This window comes from Ictidomys tridecemlineatus, chromosome 16 (genome assembly GCF_052094955.1).
Source record: "Ictidomys tridecemlineatus isolate mIctTri1 chromosome 16, mIctTri1.hap1, whole genome shotgun sequence".
Classification (NCBI taxonomy): domain Eukaryota; kingdom Metazoa; phylum Chordata; class Mammalia; order Rodentia; family Sciuridae; genus Ictidomys; species Ictidomys tridecemlineatus.
The window spans coordinates 52,601,252-52,620,900 of record NC_135492.1 but is presented as its reverse complement, the minus strand read 5'-3'; the positions used below and the strand labels follow the sequence as shown (position 1 = coordinate 52,620,900).

At 49.7% G+C, this 19,649-nt stretch overlaps 1 protein-coding gene across 6 annotated transcripts in view; it reads right to left on the bottom strand.

The window, feature by feature from the left end:
- Foxp1 (forkhead box P1) overlaps positions 1 to 19,649 on the bottom strand; it is a 516,185-nt gene that overhangs the window by 77,901 nt on the left and 418,635 nt on the right. For 5 of the 6 annotated variants that reach the window (XM_078033591.1, XM_078033596.1, XM_078033595.1 and 2 more), the window contains one exon: positions 376 to 513. The exons of the other annotated variant lie outside the window; for it this stretch is intronic. In XM_078033591.1, the coding sequence (XP_077889717.1) occupies positions 376 to 513 (138 nt within the window). The remainder of the gene's footprint in view (positions 1 to 375; positions 514 to 19,649) is intronic. 6 annotated transcript variants of the gene reach the window in all.

Here is a 19,649-nt window from a genome sequence, read left to right as displayed (position 1 = left end):
GGGGGAAATTCCGTCAGGGTCAGAGTTGAAATGGGGACTTCAAGAGCTGTCATAGTTAAACCTGCTCCAGCCGTGCCCCCCGCCCCCACGCTCTGCTTTGATTCTCGCCATCCAGAAGCCTCTGGGCTTAGCAAATAAAAGAGTGGTAAGCCACTAAGCCCCGAGACCTTTCTCCACCAAGTCCAGTGACAGCCCTGAGCTTGGTCCCAAAGCCTGGCCACTGTGGCCGGGCTGTCTCTCGGGGACGCAGATGCCACCCACCCCTCGGGGGCTGGTCTGCAGACTGCTACAGCCACCTGCCCTCTCCAACGGGAATGGCGGCCACTCCGCCAAGGGGCCATTCTGAGCGGGCGTGGTGGGGGTGGGGATGGTTACCTGCTGAAGCATGAGGGCCTGCTGCTGCTGGAGGAGGACCTGGAGCTGCTGAGGGCTCAGCACCTGTTGCTGGAGGATCTGCTGCATCTGCTGCGGAGTGATAACCTGAGGTGTCATCATAGCCACCGACACGGGGACCTGGAATGTAACCGAGCGTGAATAGAGGCCAGGAAACCATAGCACGCTGCGTCCCAGGCCAGCGGCCGGCTGCCCCCAGCCTGCCCAGATAGCTGACCACCTTCCCAGGCAACTCGGACTCCGGCAGAGGGACGCAGCACCGACCGCTGTACCATCTCCCGTGGAGTCTGTAGTGGGTGATTTTTGTGGCACCAGGGATAGAACCCAAGGCCTCAGACACACTAGGCCAGCACTCGACCACTGAGCAATAACCCCAGCCCTGGAGTTTACTTTGAATACAGAAAAATGAGACCTTTCGGCCCTGATGGGGGTTCCAGAAAGTCTTAGAGACAGACAAGGAGGAGAAACTTAACAAATGCTATCCGGATCTGGGATAGAAAGAGCTCAGCTTCTAGTTAAGAACGAGTCTTCAATCAAAACGAGCTGGAGGAAGTTAACTCAAACTTGAATTTTGTATTAAGGGAGAAGGGACATAGGATCCCATAGCTTTGCAGCTGGAGTTATGGGACGCACTTCCTTTGTGCATAGCAATTTTCAGGACAATCAATAATTGCCAAGTCCCATTGATAAGGGAACCTCAGAGCCGCCCTCTGAACCTGGGCACAGACTCTTTCCGTGACGCCTTCACCCTTCCTGTTCACCCAGCACACAGATGTCTCAATTCCTTCATATTATGTGCGAGACCATTAAAAGCCGCTTTCCATGACATTTCAGTGACAAACAGCTACAGTGATGAACTTGATAGCATTTCATATTTGCAACTGTTAACACGTTTCTGCACGGGCATCTTTGCAAGGAACCTGTACACTGGATCTGAAAGGATGATGTCTTGTTCAGATAAAACACTGACATTAAAATGACAGCCTGTCTTGGCCAAGGTTACACAAATTGTATTCAAGCGGATACCTAATGACAATGCTATGAATTCTGCGAGCTTTCTAGAATGTAATTTAGCTATTCAAAATAATCACTGCACTTGTGTTTAATTTGCAGACTACATGAGAACCATTTTGTCAGTCCCCGTAATGCAAGACTATTTCATGAAGAATCACCCCCCCACACACACACCCCAATGAAAAGATAAGAAAAGAAAACAACGAAGGAGAAGACAAAACCCGTATGTCTTGGAAGAGTAATATTTAAGCATCTTACTTCTCTTTGGTTTCTAATCAAACATGTGACAGCAAGAAGCAAGAGGCAGTAAAGGATATACTTTGTTAAAAAGGATCTGCTGTCATCTCATGTATTACAATAAAAGGTAATAACATGTTTTGCACTTTGCCTGTGTGCCACTTGAAAAAAATTCAGCAGACAATAGCTGATCAGAAGATAAAAGAATTAAAAAATCTTTCAGGGGAACAGTAAGCAAAAGGGAGAAATGCAGTATTAATTTTATGTAACATAATGTCTTAATGTGCAGTTTATCTTGACTCTCTCACATGATCTGTCCTGTCATTTGCATAGCGAGCTCTCATTCCTAATTTCACAGTCATTATGCTCTGATGTCCCGATTTCTCAGCATCACTAATTTTGATGAACTAAAAATGGTTCCTGAAGGTCAGATTCATGTACAGTGAATGCTCTGCACTGTTGCTGTGGGCATGTTGTGTGTGGGGATGTTGACGTGCAAGTTCTGCATGTTTAGAAAACACTAGCTTGAATCCTGGGAAAATTTCATTAACCCAGCTCTGGAAGGTCATCCATGAATTCTTCCTATTGCAGTGGCCTTTTAAGTGTAGATGTAGATACACTGTAATTTAAAACAGATGGGCATGCCTGAATATTTTTATATGCAAAAAGGGACAGATGTATATGAATGGATAAATTATCCTTTTAAAAAGATAATTCGCAGCATGAAATACCACCAATGATCGGAACGGCGAACTTGCATTCAGTCTAGGGCAAACATCAAGATGACATTACCCAAACATCCAACCACCTACAAATTATTTCCAATTAGTTCACTTTGCCTTTGCCCAGAAGAAACTTTCTGGATTCTCAAATGCGCACGGGGTGCCAGTCATTGTCTGGGGCTGCTGAGGCCACACGTCACCTCACGGGGTTGACTTTTCCTTGGGAGTTGCATCACGGACCCGGCCAGGAGGTTCAATTAAGCAAACAAAAGAGCCATGTTTAAGGTTTCTTTTTTCCTCTGCGTTTCTTGGATGATGTACAATATAAATATTCTTGAGCCAAATTTCTAATGGTGATGAACAGGAAAACGCACAGGAATGGGTGGTGTAAGGTCTGAACCGACGGCGAACATGAACTTCACAGAGTTGTAACACAAGTCAGCACAGAAACAATCCCCTGGCTGTGAATACTCAAGAGATCTACGGACATCCTGTTAGCCAGGGGCCAGGGGACTTCCGGGGGCACTCCGACCAGGGTGGTGGTCACACAGATGCATGGAACTGACAGAAGAAGTCTTCTGCCTGTACCCTTAGTAGGAGTGCTGTCAGCAAAGGACACCTCGGTGAATCAGTTTTTTTAGAAGTTTTCCATATGTACATACACACGTGTAGACACACATGCTTGTGCATGATTGTGTGTGTGTGCATATGTGTGTGTATGTATTCTGGAAGTTTTATTTTCTTTCTAACTCTGGTAAAATTGCGTGCATCTTCTTGAATGAGGAATACCACTGTCTCTTGACTGTCAATAAAAGGGGAGGGGTGATGAGGGACAGAACCCACACAGAGAATTTTCCAACCTCACAGACAGCCCGCGGTTTAAGGCCCCCTTCCCACAGTTATCTATTAATCTTCTGCAGTTATGCTGCAGAGCAGTGCATTGACCCTCCCTTGCTTTCTTCCTCTGGACACTTTGATGGAGAAGCTGATGAGCAGCAGCCCAGCCCGGCCCATGGAGGGACTGAGGCAAGAAGCTGGAGTGATCCTCCACCCCAGCTGATGGGTCCCTGAGTGACCAGAAGTGGCCACTGTGTCCCAATGGCTTGAACTTGGCTTTTACTGTCCGAAACCACATTTTCTCACCAGTTAGCACCAAACCTCTAAAGGGAGGCTCAAGATTAATTTATAAATGCAATAAAACTGAGATTTCCCCAAAGTTTCTGCTCCAACAGATCAGGAAAGGAGGTTATGGGAAGCTTTAGCAAACATATTCAAATGGGTCGGAAACCATGGTGGGGCAGGGGAAAAAAATCAGAGCACAGTTTAAGGCTTTAACTAGTTAAGAATTACAGCCATGTATCCACTGCCCGAATTCCCAGCGTCCAACTTTCTCATGCGCCAGTCCCCACTAATACTGGGAATCAAAGGGCACGCAGGACCAGCGACGGGCTATTACAGCCCACACTTTATTGCCCATTACTACTGAGGTCATTAGCGGCAAGAGTGATCGCAGCAGTCTTAACCTATTGATCACTGTAACTGCTATCATTTAATCCTGGGTTGAATGTGTGGAAAGCAGCTAAAGGCACACAGGAGAGAGAGCCTCGCACTGAGAAATATGGCCAGAGCTCAGAAATTACACTCTGATTCATAAAATCTAGCCAGTGGTTTAAATCAATAGTATTTAAAACAGTCATGTGAGTTTTTAACTACAGCGGTCTCATATTTACGGGCCCCTCTTTGAGAGTATTCAGTGAAAACGAAGCTTTCCTCTTTTCCAATCCCACGCTGTCCACCTTGCTCTCCCGGAGATAAACACGTGCGTTTCTGATGTTCTCGGAGCCACAGGGCCCGGTGCCTATCTGGCAGTTTAAGCTAATTTTTTTTCTTTCTCATAAGACAATTTAAATATAAGACAAAAAAATATATATATCCCCGATACTGTAACTACCTCAGCTGTTTGAGTATATAGAAATGAGTGTTTTATGAGTTAACAATGAATCATAGAAGGCAATTTATGAAGAACTAGAATGATTCTGTCTAGCTGCCTTCAGGGATCAGAAATTCAAATTAAACTCCTGGCAGACATTTAAAGAATGCTAGCATACAAAACTGAATTTAAACACACACACACACACACACACACACACACACACACAGGAGTTAACACTATTTAGTTGAGTTTCAAGAGGAAATCATGAATTAAAAAAACACACGGCATGATCCACTGTTGACTGATACCAGCTGGGTGTGGCGGATCCCAGGTGCACTGGGACCTGCGGGAATGGCAGGAACACCACTGTGCCCGGGCCACAGACCTCTGCTAGTGTGGGCCTGCTGCTCTAGCTCCAGAGCAGCCACGGGAGACTGTCCTCAGCCACCAACTGCTGTCCCAAGCCCCTGCACTGCCCAGCAAGCTCTGCCTCTGCACGTCTGAAGGCCTGAGGACTAGTCACATAATGGGCCTTATTGTTGTCTTTTATCTCAGGGAGAGGCAGGTGATGGGAGGGGAAAATCTGAAAAGCAAACAAACAAACAAAAACATTGGAGAAACAATGCTTCTTTCTAATCTAGGAGACAATTGAAGGAATTGGGTGGGAGGCAGACGACACAATATCAATACTGAAAATAACATGTTATCATGTTTTTCCCTCCCTGTAGCTTAGGCTCCAGCTAAGGACCACAGGGAGGGAGGGGGAGAGGGAGAGCAGACAGACACACACCCTGCCCATCAGCATCTCCTCCTACCACTGTGGACAAACTATAAAACCAGGAAGAACAAAAATTTATGCAAACTGCTTTATTTCCACGAACCTTTCTTTAAATTTATTTTCATTAAATAACCCCCCCCAAAAAAAAAAAAAACTTAGGAACTGGTGTTAACCTTTGCTCATTCACCTCTGTGTGTCCCAGGAACTAACTTCCCCCCAGACACCAGGCTGTTTGGTGATGAAGTGATCTGGTTAGGCAGTGTTACCTAGTTAATCACATAACAAGAGCAAAACAAATTAAATCAGAAGGCTCCAGCATGTCAAAACAAAAGCAAACAAAGAAAATGGCTCTATAAAAAAAAAAAAGAAAGAAAGAAAGAACGAACAAACTATGCCAAATTTTATATGAGCATATAGCAGCTGGCCTGTGCAGGAGGAAACCAACATCATCACCTCTGCCCTCCTGAGAAACTCAAGTTTTTCAGAATTAACAAGCCAGTGATACAACAGATGAACCAGCCAACAAAGTTAGAAAGTTCCATCTAGTCTCCATGGCATTACAAATATATATATATATATAAAAATCCGAAAAAAAATTCTAACCAGGGAACATGGAAGGCAGCTGGATCATAAAGAAAAGAAAATACATTTCTGACATAATATTTCAGTTAAAAAAAAAACAGAAAAAGAAAAAGCATGCTATTCATGTGGAAAGTATAATTCTGCTTCATTATGGAATTCTGCTTTTTGTATAACTCTTTTAGACTTAGCTATTTTGCCACAATACTGTACAAAGCATTAAGGCAAGTAATGGTTATTATATTAATGCAAAATCATCTAAGTAGTCAGTCATTAGCATAACTGTTCTCTCAGTAACAATGCAACCACCTATTAAAATTTTAGAAAAAAAAGACCTCTTTAAAATGCAATTAGCATTTCATTTTTTATCATTTTGTTTATTACATTCTATCAAGAAAGGCTATCTTTCTTCAGGAAGAACTAGAAGGCCAAGACTTGCCTGCCAATCAGGAGTTATTCCAGGTTATCCACCCTAATGGGCAATCTCTACCAAAGCTCTCCAAGTTCTTTTTCTTTTGTCTTTAAATTTAAAAAAGTGGCCTGAATTTCTATTTGTTTATAACAGAGGTAAGCCTCCTTGCTACAGTGTAGCATTTCCCAGGCAGAAGAGGGGACTCAAGAGCAGGCAGAATTGTTTTAGCCCTAATAAATATCAGCCTCATTTGCATAAAAATGTAAAGTTTACATAAATTAAATAGCTTTTCCCTTTAATAATTGTTAAATGCAGGAAACAGTGGAAGCTGCACAGGGAAATCATCAAGAAGCACTGATCTCTTCAACCCAGCCGTTATTATCATTATTATTATTATTATTATTATTATTATTACTATTACTACTACTACTGACTGCTACTACTGCTACTACTACTTCTTAAATCAAGAAAATTGCCTCCTCTCCCTTCCTCAACCTCTCCCCCCCATAGGTAGGAGGGACAACAAGTGAACCCAACACACCATGATGTTTTATAACAAAATCAAAAAAAGATGGTTTTTAAGTACTGCCAAGGGAAGCACCCCAAGAAGGGACATCAGAAGAGACTCTCCGCAGTCCTTAGCTCTGGGAGGGAAGGACTGGGGTCTTCATTACCTCCTCTTGAATTCAAGTACTATTCAAAAATAATGGAAAAGCAACTGTATCCATCCTGATGGAGACACAGGCACAGCTAAAATAAGTGGAGATAACTTGCAGATAGGGTTTTAGGTCAACTGTTAGTGTTACACGGAGAAAAACAAAATGTTGATCTTTCCTCAAAAAAAAAAAGAAAAAGAAAAAAAGATTTTTCTAAGACTAACAGTAAAATTTAGCTCTGTTTTCTTCAAAGCTTCAACCAGCACAGGAAATAACACAGGGAGCTTAACTGCAAATAAGGCCCCCTGTATTTTGAGGGGGCGGGGGGAATAACTGAATTTTAACAGACAGGTAGGCCCAAAGTGGATCATTCCAAAGTCTTCTGAGGCCCCACTTGGGTTACGACGACTTAACAACGTTGTTTTTTGTTTTTTTGTTTTTGTTTTTAAACCACTGAAGCTTCTGCGGCCTGGCCTTCCCCAGCTCCTCCACCTTGCCATCACAATTAGGCTACGGGTGCAAAGGAAAGTCTGATGACTCTCCGGCGAAGACATCAGTTTCTAGTTTGACAATTCCACCACTCGCTGATTTACTTGTAATGAAGAGAGAGCCCTATCCAAACTGCCTGCATGGGAAAGGTCCAAATATGTTTTAAAAAAAGGCCAGGGGAGAGACCCAGGCAGGCCCACCTTCCCAAGTTCTGGGACAGTTAGCGCAACCCAACAAGACAGCCAGCTTCAGGAAAAAAAGTGGAAGAGATTAAGCTGCCACAACAGTAACAGGTTAGATGAAAAAAATCAAAATTTAATGTATTCTCCTCTGTGTCATCTTGTTTTGTCAAGACATCAAATAGAATCGGGAACTACAAAATAACAAGCCCTTGAGAAATCACAGAAGCCCACCTTTTGATGTTGTTGATTTACCTTGTTCTCAGTTATTTGAACAATGATGTTTCAGATTTAAGGGCAAGATAAAGCTTAAAAATTAAAACGTGGTACCAAGGTATTCTAAAAAGCTCACCCTAACATTTAGCCTGCCTCCTGATTCATTAGTAGCTTTTAACCAGATTTGAAAACGAGGCATAATGCATGCGTTCAGAATTCATTTTTTCTCATTCTAGATTCATTTCTCTTCAAATAACTGCCAGCCAGGCTAGAAGAGGGGACCCAGAGAAGGTTCTTCCCATCATCCGAAGGGAGAGGCCCAGTTTAGCTCTTGCCAGATAATTCGACTCCCTTCAGTCTGCAGAGGGTGTTTTAAGCAAAGAAGTACCAGAATTTTCGATCATTTTTTAAATGTTATTATTTTGAGTGAAAGGAGGAAAAAAAAAAGGTGAAGAGAAGAAGGACATTCATGTGGCAGGGAAAGGGTGGTGCACTCTGAGAAGACTGAACCAGGTACCCAGCAATACCACGTTGCTTCCAAGAAAATGCAGCTTTCACTATACAATAAATTTAGCTTTGGGGAGTTCAGGGTACCCCACATCTCACCATGCAGGGCTGAACTCCTCTGCCTAAGAAGATGGATGGACAGGTGAACAACAACATAACTACCAGCCTTCTATCAAACCATCACCTACGAAACACATGCCACTAGGCTGTCACACACAGCCTGCTCAATTTTTCTATGTAGATAGCGTCTACTAAGGCATATAGAGGAGCTCCAAAAGGCAGCAGTTAAAAACATCTGTGTAAAGGCAGTAAAATTAAACAACACTGTACTTGCGAGCACTACAATTTATAAAAACTAGACAGCTAATAAAGCCTTTTCATGATTGCAACTCCTTGGCATCAAAATGCCTGTTTTTGACATGCAACATACCGGAGAGACAACAGGCATCCATTTGTTGACGCACCTTCTCTGGTCAACTGTTGCCGGGGAGTTAGCCCCTGATTAGGAATCACAGTCAACTACCTGCATCCGACTGAAGCTGGTCCCGAGTTGGCTCAGCTACTAAGAGCATGGTTTTCAGGTTCTCTTAAGTGAAATGCTCATCCACAGATAAACCACATAATAAAATCAATTTCTTCAACCCTTTTTAATTTTTTTTTTTCCTGGCCAACTCAAATTTTAATCACATCCTAGGGCCAAGAAAATAGTCACAACATTCTCCTCTGATTATCTGAGAAACACTGTGATTCAAACACTTCTGCACATCATGCTTGACAAATCTGGAATTTCATTGCTTTTAATGAATCTAGATTTTAATTTCACTGCATCTTGCAATTGGAAGAAGGCTAAGCTAAAAAAGTTGTACGACTGGCCAGTGTCAACAGGGAGTTTATCTTTGCAGTGCCAGCCCCTGATGTGCTCAGACACAGGGCAGCAAGGAGGGTTTTGTTTCTTAAGGTGCATTTAACAGCAAAAAAAAAAAAAAAATTCAAACCAACCATTCCTATCAAGCTTCCTGATGATTTATGGTTTATCAACAGAGCGAGGTTACGCAACACCGCGTGCCTTTAGATGCGTTATTTCAGCTAGTTGAGATTTAATTAAGATCACAGCCTCTAAAATCCCTGTCAAATGAAAACTCAGAGAAGACAAAACACCACATATCCCCATACAGAATGTTTCCATTCCATCCCTGGAAAAATATGAGTTAATCCGTGTCTGAAGGGCTGTAGACAAAAGTTCCCTGATTTTGTTTTCTTTTGACACTTAGGTTGTTTTCTGTCATACGTCACGAGACGATATCCCCCTTCAAGGAGGGAAGGAAAAATCCCGAGAGAAAGCAGCTGCAGAAAAGGCACTTGGAATTATGACCCGCATCACCGCGCTTGGTGTCATGTCATGGCACTTGCCCGTGATCACGCTTAAAAGTTTCATTTAATGAAATGTACGTATTTTTTAAACACACACACACACGCACGCACACACACACACACACACACACACAAACGGGATGCCCACCTTCTTTCAATTACTTGGATTAAACAGCTGACATGTTTCTCATTTCCTTCATTAACCAACTTTCTGTCAGGCAAGCTGTACATCTGAGCAGGAAAGAAAGTTCTTAAGGCACAGAGGTGAACACAAAGCCCAGGACTCTCACTCCACGAGTAGTTCTTAGGGTTAATAAGAGAAAAAAGAAAAAATCTTTAGCAGTCTGGTATTGACTCCTGCTATTTTGTTTTGAAGGGGGGGAAAAAATCAGGGCCGTGTGATCTTTCACCTCGGGAGATGTGTTTTTATTTGCATCATTTTCATATTTGTTGCTTATCTTCTGCCTTGGAAATGACAGGTGCTTGCAGTCTTGCTCCTGACAGGGCCACTACACAAATAACTGTCTTGCCTGAGAGGCTAATGTAGTACTAATGAACAATAAATCAACTTTGATTATCAAGTGTCAGCCCAATCCGCTCAAGGTTCAGCTACATCACACCCCAGAGTAAGCCAGCCAGTGTCTCTGGGTAGACAGTCTGTATTTTGGTTTCATTTTTACACACTTTTCACTGAAATGTGTCAGGCAGCACAAAGCAGCACATAAACTAGGTAGAGACCTTTTTTCGATTATGCAAAGGGTATCAATTAGGAGAGGCGTCTGTCTGCCTTGGTCTGCTTAGTGATGAGCCTGAACACGGAGCAGAGCGTGGTATTCTTCTGCACAACAAAAACAGCCCCGCAGAAACCCTAAACTGGAATCTCAGCGCGATCACGCTGGAGGTCTCCTTGACACTGACAGGCCAGCTGAACGCCTCACCGCCACACAAGCCACCTCCTCCGCGTGCACACACACCAGCTCCTGAACACCTATTACACAACACACAGGGCACAACAGGGCCAATTCCCAAATACAGACGTCACTTGCTTTAACTTGGGAAAAAATGGCTTCTTTAGCACTTCCTAATGATAAAGTACACGTTACATTTTTTCCCTAAGCAGATTAGTCATTGATAGTATGATTCATATTTCCTGTTATCAGGCTTAATTTTTCCTCCAAATGTGTCACTTTCAGAATGTTGGAATCTATGGAAATTAGGTGATTTGCATTTTTAAGTTGGCTTGATTAGAACATTTGGTCTGTTTGGACAAGAATATAAAAGTATTAGCTATTTCAGTTTTAACTGGATGGCCCCGAAGGAGTTAATCCCAAAGAGGAAGAGTGTCTATGTACTTTGCCCCCCACTTTCTAAAGGTCTGCTCCTTCCCATCACCACACTTGGGAAGGAGGGGGCAAGTCCCCTTCCCACTGACCCTCTTCCTCCTCCTCACAGTCCTGACACTTGAGTTAGCTACATTCCGAGCCGGCTCAGCTGGGCGCACCGTGGCCCTGGCTCAGTCTGCGGCACTTCCAAACCCTAACCCCGCTCCCTACTTAATTAAAGTTAACAGCAGAGACTTAGGACCCCCAACCAGCTGGACCACTTGCCTGCCGGCCTGCGTCCATGGGGGGCTCCTCCTCCCCCTCCCCTGCGCTGTGTGTGAACTCCTGAATTTGAACAGCCACTCTCAAAATAGCCCAGACAGATATAGAAACAAACTATCAGAAGCAAAGAAACATCCACACGGGTTCCACTCAGACTGAAGGCTCCTCGTCTATTTCACACGCTCTCGAGGTGACAAATCACACCCTGGATATGTCCCCCAAATGCAGGGATGGTGAGGGCTTCACCAAAGTGGCTGCCTGAAGGCCAGACCGGCAGAAAACGAACTGCAGAGGGAGGAGAGGGAAAAAAAGGCACAGAAAGAGAAGCACACAGGCAGGACTTCCTCCAACTCTCAACTACACCCCACCCAAGAACATTAAAAAAAAATAAAGGCGAGTGAGCGCGCGGGCAGGGCAAATCTCCCCCCAGGACAGCAGGCCTCCGCCGCTGCCTCCCACCCTCCGCGGCCGCGGCCTCCACTTGGCAGCGCGCAACTCCGGTCCAAGTTGGGAAAGCGCGAGGAGGAGGAGGAGGAGGAGGAGGAGGAGGAGGCTGGAAGACTCAACTTGGGCGCCCTGGGCGCTCCAGCCTCCGCGGCGAGGCCCGGGAAGCCCGCGCGCGGCCGGGAAGGGGCGGCGCGGGAGGACGCGGCGCGGGACCCACCTGACACTCTCCATGTAGCCGCCAGGCGGGAGCCGGCTCGGGGCGCCCGCGGCCGGGCTGGGCGCGGGGCTCGGTGCGGCGTCTGCAGCGCGGGGCGCGGGCTCGCTCGGGCTGACAGCGCCGCGCCCCCCGCCCCGCCCGCTCCGCCAATCACAGCCGCCGCCCGCCGCCCGCGCCGCGCCCCACACAATGGGCTCCGGCCGCCCCGGCCCCCTCCGCGGCAGGTGAAATCTCGGCCCGCGCTTTTGTCTCCGCAACTCCGCGGCGCGCGCCCCGGCCCGCGCCCCGCCGCCCGCCCGTGCGCCCCGGCCCGCGCCCCGCCGCCCGCCCGTGCGCCCCGGCCCGCGCCCCGCCGCCCGACACTGGCCCGGCCTCGCCGGCGGGGACACCGGGCGCCGGCGGAGGGCGGCGCGGGGCGCTTTCCTCGAAAACGGCCGCCGCCGCCGCCGCACAACTTTCGCTTCACGTGGACGGGCCGCCGGCCCCGGCCTCGGCCGCCTCGCAGGGCCCGGCCCGCGGACCCGGCGCCGCTTCCCCTCGGAGCGGCCGCGGCCAGGCCCCGCTGCCCCGGGAGGTGACCCCGCTGTCCCGTCCCCTCCCCAGCTGCCCGGCTGCAGCCACGGCCTAGCGGCTCCGGGGCACGTCAAGGGGACAGAAGCCCCCGGACAGGGTGGCCCTCCAGTGCCATCAGAAGCCCAGGGTGGTGGGTTTGTTTTTAATGGTTCTTTCTAAAAAGGCGCCGGTGAGCCGGTGTGGGGCTCCAGGATGGGAGAAGGGTGCTGGGTCGGTGCAGCCGACCTGGGCCTCAGGGAACCGCAGCTCCACTAGCCAGCTCAGACTGCAAACTTTCAGGCCTCTATCAAGACACGTGTGTCTCGGCACTCACCCACCCATATTTATAGACATCCAAGCAGTACTTATGTACACTCCAACTTACAGAAGAATGTTTGCATTTTTATTATTTTTCTCAAGATGTTCAAGGAAGAGGAGCAGTGATAAATGATTACCTATCTTCCCTCAATTAAAAAAAAAAAAGGTTTAAAAAGGACAGCAAGCCTAACCCAGTGATTGCAACTGAGTGTGTCTGGATTGGAGCTCTCGCAGTGTGCATGCCGGTTGCTACAAGCCAGAGAGCATGCTGATGGTATTGCCAATCCAGCAAATGCCTCAGCCTCCACAGGGTAAGTGCATTAATCTGGATGCAACAAAGTGGAGCAACTGGCCCTCCGTGGGTGATCAGATGTCATATGGGTACATGCAGTTCGCTCCCCACCTTTGAGCATTTTTCCTGTTACCTAACAAATTTATTAGTGGCATCTTTTTCAGGTTATAAAAATGTGACCCCACCCTACCACGAATATTCAATACAGAACCAAATCCACTCTTTTGGGGGTGGGGGGACCTTAAATCTGCCAGAACATCCTGTCCCCTCCATCAAGAGTCCTCTTAAAGAGACAAGGTACTGCTGGAGTGGGGGGGGGGGTGCAGAACCCAAAGGAGGAAATAAAAATATACGACATTCTCTCCAACCAATGCACAGCAAAAAAGTGAAGTGGAACTGTGGCCATTTCGAAATACACAAGTGATTCTTTTTCTAGTATTAAAGTCAATTTGAGTTTTAACATCTGTGAACAAAATGGGGTGCCCTCTGAATAAGCGACGAGTTGTTTGTTTTAAAGCTCCAGGTCTTCAGGAGGAGGCATCCATAAAACTCATGTGTGTTTTAACAACTAGGGCTGGCTGCCCTGCAGGCCGCGTTGATGGTCTCCAGGAGCATCAAAACAAACAACAAACAAACAAGCAAACAAAAACACATTAAGGCGGCTCCTGACCCAGCTGAGCCTCACCAAATAATTATAGAGTGAGGCAAGGCAAGCCATCACTCAAGTATTAAATTGCACGGTGCTGTGGCTTCAAGCACCACGGGCCCACAGGGCAGAGAAGGCCCCACGGGGAGGGGGTGTTCCAAGGGCTGACGGTTTGGGTGAGGAGGGAGGGGACAAGATGGAGAGGGAAGTGGCTTAGCACACAAGCTCAGAAGCCACCTGGAGTGCAGTCCACCCTCCCTCCCAACAGACAGATGACACAGTGACTCAGAGACTACTTCTGGGCAAGGAAATGTACCATCAGCGAGAAACCCACACCCTCTGCACAGCCCCCACCCGCCACGTGGGTTAGCACTGGCCTCTGGGCATCCCCCCTGGGCCCTGTGTGCCTGCCCTGGGTCTGGGACTCAGGGAACACTGGGCCGTCCACTGCGAAACGAATTCATCATGTTTAAACCATGAGTGGCTTAGGAGACACACTTACTGCCAACTTTGTCCCCATCAGCTCCAATGCCAGGGCATTTTGTTAAGGTGAGACAGAAGGGAAAAAAAGCCTTTGGATGGTGGGGGGTGGGTTTCGGGGAGTGTTCGAGAAGGTGTGGTGTCCTACCCTGTGTCAAAACTTCTGCAATCCCATTTTATAGAAGATGGCAGAGTGGGTTTTTCCTCCACTAAGAGTCAAGCCAACTCAGCAGCACAGCCCACCACGGGAAGCAGGTTCTGGACACTTAACAGGAAGAGAGGTCAATATTAAAGGAACACCTGGGTGAGGCGGGAGGCTCGTGTTTAAGGAAGAGGAGTGAAGAACACTAAATACCATACTTAAAAATATTTTTGATGCCCACATCCTAACACCCACAACAGACACAGTCTTGTTCAAACACCACATATTAAGAGACCTGTCAGTTGCTAAATGAGTCCATTGTGCGCCTGAGAAGAGATTACTGGGATCCCACCCCAACCCTAACCACCAAATAACACACCTGGGACTCCAGGCGTGGCGTGCCTACGGCTCAGTCCTGAGCACGGGCCCTCCACGTGGAGGGCAGTGGGAGGCTTCATTGAGCTGGGGATGGAGATGAGAAGGTGGAGGAGAAGCCGCATCTCACAGGACACTGCTTCACGTGACGGACAGGGCCTAGCGATCCCTGAGCACGGCCACGGGCCCTGGCACAGGTGCTTCTCAGCTTCCGCTGAGGGCCTGCTGGGCCAGAGCTGCTTGGAGCCAACCGGAGAAAGCACAGGAAGATGGTGGAAGAATGCACAGCCCGAGGAGAGGCGAGGTGTAATTCAAGTTCTAAACAGACTCGCCGCGAACACCTGTTTCCTTTCCCGGTCCTGATTAGTTCAGTCGAGCACCGAGGACGTATTCCGACATAACAGAACATAAGAGATTAGCCAGTTCATTCTTTGGCCATAGAATAGCTGGGGCCACAGAAGTACAGAGCTCAGGCCCTCACAGAACAGTCAGTGCTGGAGGCTGGCCAGGGAGGCCCCGGCCTGTCTGTGCCTTCCAAGGGCAGCCCGTCAGAGTTACTGGCCTGCAGCAGCAATGCCCCATTCCTGAGAGCTGGGCACTGCCTCCAAGGAACCGCCATCCCATCTTGATTTAAGTGGCGCTTTTACTTGGAAATATAAATTAATACATCATCCATCTACAGGGAGCGAGGCCGCTCCCTATCGATGCTGTTTATGCCACACTATGTCGGTGTTGACAATGACGCTGATTATGTTGTTTTCCTTCTGTGCCTGCTAGTTTGGCCAAGGGAGAAGCCTGAGAGATCCACTATTCCTCGGGAGTTTAAATTTCTCTTTATGACATCCTCCAAATTGCCGTTCACATCTTCATTTAGTGCCACATTTTATAATGCCAGTGTCTCTGGGTAATTTATATATCCACAGCATGACATGTCAACATTCCGGTAACTTATGAACATGATAGGTACATGAGCTACAGAAAACATTTACCAAAAAGAGAGAGAGAGAGAAGAGAAATGCCTCACTCTGAAACTAAAGACGTTCATAAAACATCGCAGGTAAACAAAACCACTCGCAGAAAATAAAACGGGCGACATCCTGTCCTGCCCCTCCTCTAATTGACAGTAATAAATGGTCCTCCCTCATTTATGGCAGAACGAGAATCCCTTGTCTTCACACGACCTGGAAATTTATTAGCGGACTGCTTCTGCCAGGAGGTTACAACTGATGACACTGGTCTGTGCAAAGTCCTGGAAGAGGTACATGTTGGGGGCAGGAGGGCATTCACCAGGAAGCCCTCTTCTTCAGACCCGGGGGAAGACAGGGCACCTCCACCAAGGTGACCCCTGCCTACCCCTCCTAAGGGCAGTAGTGCTTAGGTCCCACCTACACCACAGCCAGAACTGGGCACTGAAAATTCGTCTCATCAAAAATTATTTTTTTGACATTTAATTACGTAGCAATTGCTGATTACCACAGAAAGGCCACTGAGCCCCTTTCCTCGGGAGCCAGGGCCTTTCTGGAGGCTGGGGCGCAGCAGGCCTGAGGGGAGGCCCAGGAGCCTGCCCCATCTTGCCCTCCCAGCCCAGCGCGGCTCCGCCCCCTCCCTGACCCTGGGCTGACACACCCTCGTGTCAAAGCCCTTCTACGCCTGCCCTCTGCTGGTGAGCCTGCCAGGACCAGGAAACCTCCAGCCCTCGACTTACTCTGGAAGCCAGGCAGAGGAAGGACGGGCCTGGACTGCTCGCTGGAATGTCCAAATTAAGATACGGAGCCAAAGCCGGAGGAGGGTCCCCTGGCGGAATATGTCCCCTTTAATGTAACAACGCCCTTCGGTGTAGTCTGTGGCCTGCTCGCTTTCAGCCCGGAGCGCCAAGTTCTATACTTCAGCTCCCTAGGAGCTGACCGGCCGCGGGCCATCCTGCCTTTCTCGGCTGGCGCTCCCTGGAGAGTCTGTGCATTCTCAATAAACGCCCCCGTAGCAATAACGGGCCACTGTCCCCATTGCAGTGGTCCCTGAGGTTTCATGGCACAGCATGTTCATCTGAGTGCAGTCCAGGCTTTCCTCTGGCACTCGGAAGACCTACAGCGGGGGCGGGGAGCACCGAAGACCTGATGTCCTTCCAGGGGGGGAACAGCGAGGTGTGGAGCTGTTGGCCGGCGTGACTAGGGCGTGCTCCGGGGCCACCTCCTGCTCCCAGACGGCCTGTGGACCTGCAGGCCAGGCTGGACGCTGGGGGGAGGCTCAGGCACCATGGTGGCATCTCCACGCTGCTGTGCCGGGTTTAACAGAGCAAGTCCTGTCCCTGTCAGTGGGAAGCTCAAAGCCTAGACTCCAAACACACCCCCAAGACGGGAAGATGAAGTCAGCAGCTGCAATCTCTCGGCAGCCAGGAGCCCGCACCCCTGACTGGGCTTCAGATGTCGGGGGGTGGATGCTCTGCGGAGAGCACCCCATCAGAACACCCCATCAGCCGAGAATGAATCTGGCGCTGGGGAAGCCCGCGCAGGGCTGCAAAATCCCCGCCAAAGATAACCAACCGCCTTCCATGCTGTGCGGCAGGGAGGGTCTGCTCCAAGGACATTTTCTGGGGCCCTCTTTCTGCTCACAGCCGCTCAACTTGCCTTCCTTAGTGGTTACCAAGTGCACAAAATGCACACAACCTAGCTTTAAAAGCAGTCATGCAAAAGTCCAACCATTTGTCTTGCTTTCTAGAAAAAAGTGAGGAGGTCAGCTTTGGGGGGTGGGGGGGTGGAAGTGGGGGACCAAGGAGAGGCTGTCGGGTGGGCAACCGGGACTGCACCCCCTCACCTTGAAGGCTCCTGTGGTGACCCAATAGTTCCACGCAGCGGACTCGTCCAACAGGCCAATCAAGAGACAGGAGGCCTCAGCCTTGTGATAGGCCTGGAGCGGTGCAGGAGCCCTAGACAGGCTTAGGGCTCCACCAGCGACTTGTCATGACTCACCTCCATTCCCAGCCTACACTTTCCCCCAAGGAGAAAGATGCCAGAGAAATGGCCTATGGTGCCTTTAACAACCACCACCACCACTTCATTACTGCCTGCTTCCCCCAGCTGGGGCACTTACATCAGAAAAGGACTCCTGTCCAGTGAAGACCCCATATCAAACGCACAGCAATAGGACTAAAGAGCCCAAGCAGGACTCCAGAGCCCAGAACCATGACAAAACCGCGACAGTCGGCAGCCAATCAGGACCCCAGACAAAGACTGCCTCAGGAGCACCATCCCAAAGCCCCTGCTGGGATCCCCTCTGGAAAACAAGCCCCGTGCACCCCGCCTGCTGTCCAACAGTCCCTCCTGCCAGGACTTGGCAAACTTCCTGAGCTGTCGGAGCTCTTTCTCCCCTGAAAGGACCCGACTTCCAAACGTGCTTGGTTCTCTCTGCTTGGGACCCCTGCTGTCCCCAGCCACCTCGGTGGTGCTCCTGTCCCTGACACCTGGATGCCCACAGAGCCACTGGGCTTCTGGGTGCTTCCGGCTGAAGGAGGGGTCCAGGCTTTGGGCTTCAGGTGGCCGAGGGGCGGCTCTTCCCTCCCTCCCAGGCTGGAGCCCAGCTGAGGTCTGGTGGGACAGCAAGGCCCCTTCTCTAACGCAGCCCTAGAGTCCAGAGCCCAGCCTGCAGGCCGGCCAGTTATTCTTTATTATTTCACATGGCGTCTGGCCCCTCATGAGGAAGCCGGGAGCTCTCAGGTCACACAGAACTTCCCTCTCTTCAGACAAGTGGGCCATTGTGTCAGGACAACAGGAGGAATGTCTAATTGATCTTCGTTAGATTCAGCCAGGTCCAGTTCTGAGATGGGTCAGGACACACCTAGGTAATGCCACAGCCCAGCAGGCCAGGCCTCAGGACCAGGGAGCCCTGCTCAGCTGTGCCCACACACCCTTGTCCCTCCAGCCCCATCCCTCTGCACTCCCGGCCCCTTCTCCCTCCGACTTCAGGGTCTCGCCTGCGCCCCTCCCGCCTTGCCTGACCTCCCTGGCGGATGGCCAAGGTACAACCTTGGTGGGAACAAGGCCTCCCAGGTGGCCACGCCTGGCTTCTTGCTCCCTCCCCACACGCGCCCCACCCCTGGAACAGGATCCTGTTGGCTGCCCTGCTCGGGGACGGCCACCTGCAGTCTGCAGCACAGGGCTGTGGCTGCAGCCCAGTATCTGCCCCTCGCTGGCCAAGCGGGGAGTCGTGGAAGTTCACGCTGTCTGCACTCCCTGTCTGTAGAGCAGGGCCACTACCTGCCTCACGTGGAGACACAGGTCATGATTTTTGAGGGCTGTCAGCTTTCAAATCATGTTCCTTCACTCAGAAACACTGGTGTGAATCCTTGATCCAAGTGCCTGTCTGAGCAAGCCCTCCATGGTGGCAGCTGCTCGGGGACCGTCTGAGTGGCCTGGTTGGCAAATCAGAGAGCTAGGAAGTCACTGTTTCCTCTGGACCTGGGGCTCCTGCATGGGCCAGCCCACCTTCTGGGGACGGGAGCTTAGGTGGCTTGGAGACGATGGCCCAGCAGGAGCAGGGGGTGCAGTGGAGCTGGCGGTAACAACGGGGAGATGGGTCCTGGGACCTTGCACAGGGGTGGACAGAGGAAGGGCAAACCAGGGAAGGGCCAGGCCCGTGTGCAGGACGGCGGGGACACCAGCAAGGCCCGGGGAGGGGTGAGACAGGTATGCTGGCCCTACACCTCTGGATCCCCTAAACCACCGCAGGAGCAGCTGCCACGGTGCCCGCTGGACAGACGTGAACTGAGGCTGTGAGAACCCATGTCACTGACCATCGTCTCACAGGCAGTAACGGGCATGGAGACTTGACGGACTCCCACGCGGGGCCTTTGTCCCCGATGCCAAGCGGGAGACCCAGGTGCAGTAGGACTGAGCCTGGAGAACAGAGAAGCTACCTGTGGAAATGGAGGGGACCAGGTGTCCTCAACTGGGCGTCACAGACACACCTTGAGACACTCCAAGGCAGATTCTGTCGCCAATCAGCTCCTCTCACAGACGAGGGCGTGAGGGCCACCCTGGGCTGGCAGGACGAGGCGGTGGGGAGACTGGTGGGCCTTCCTCAGGTTGCCCGTCTCT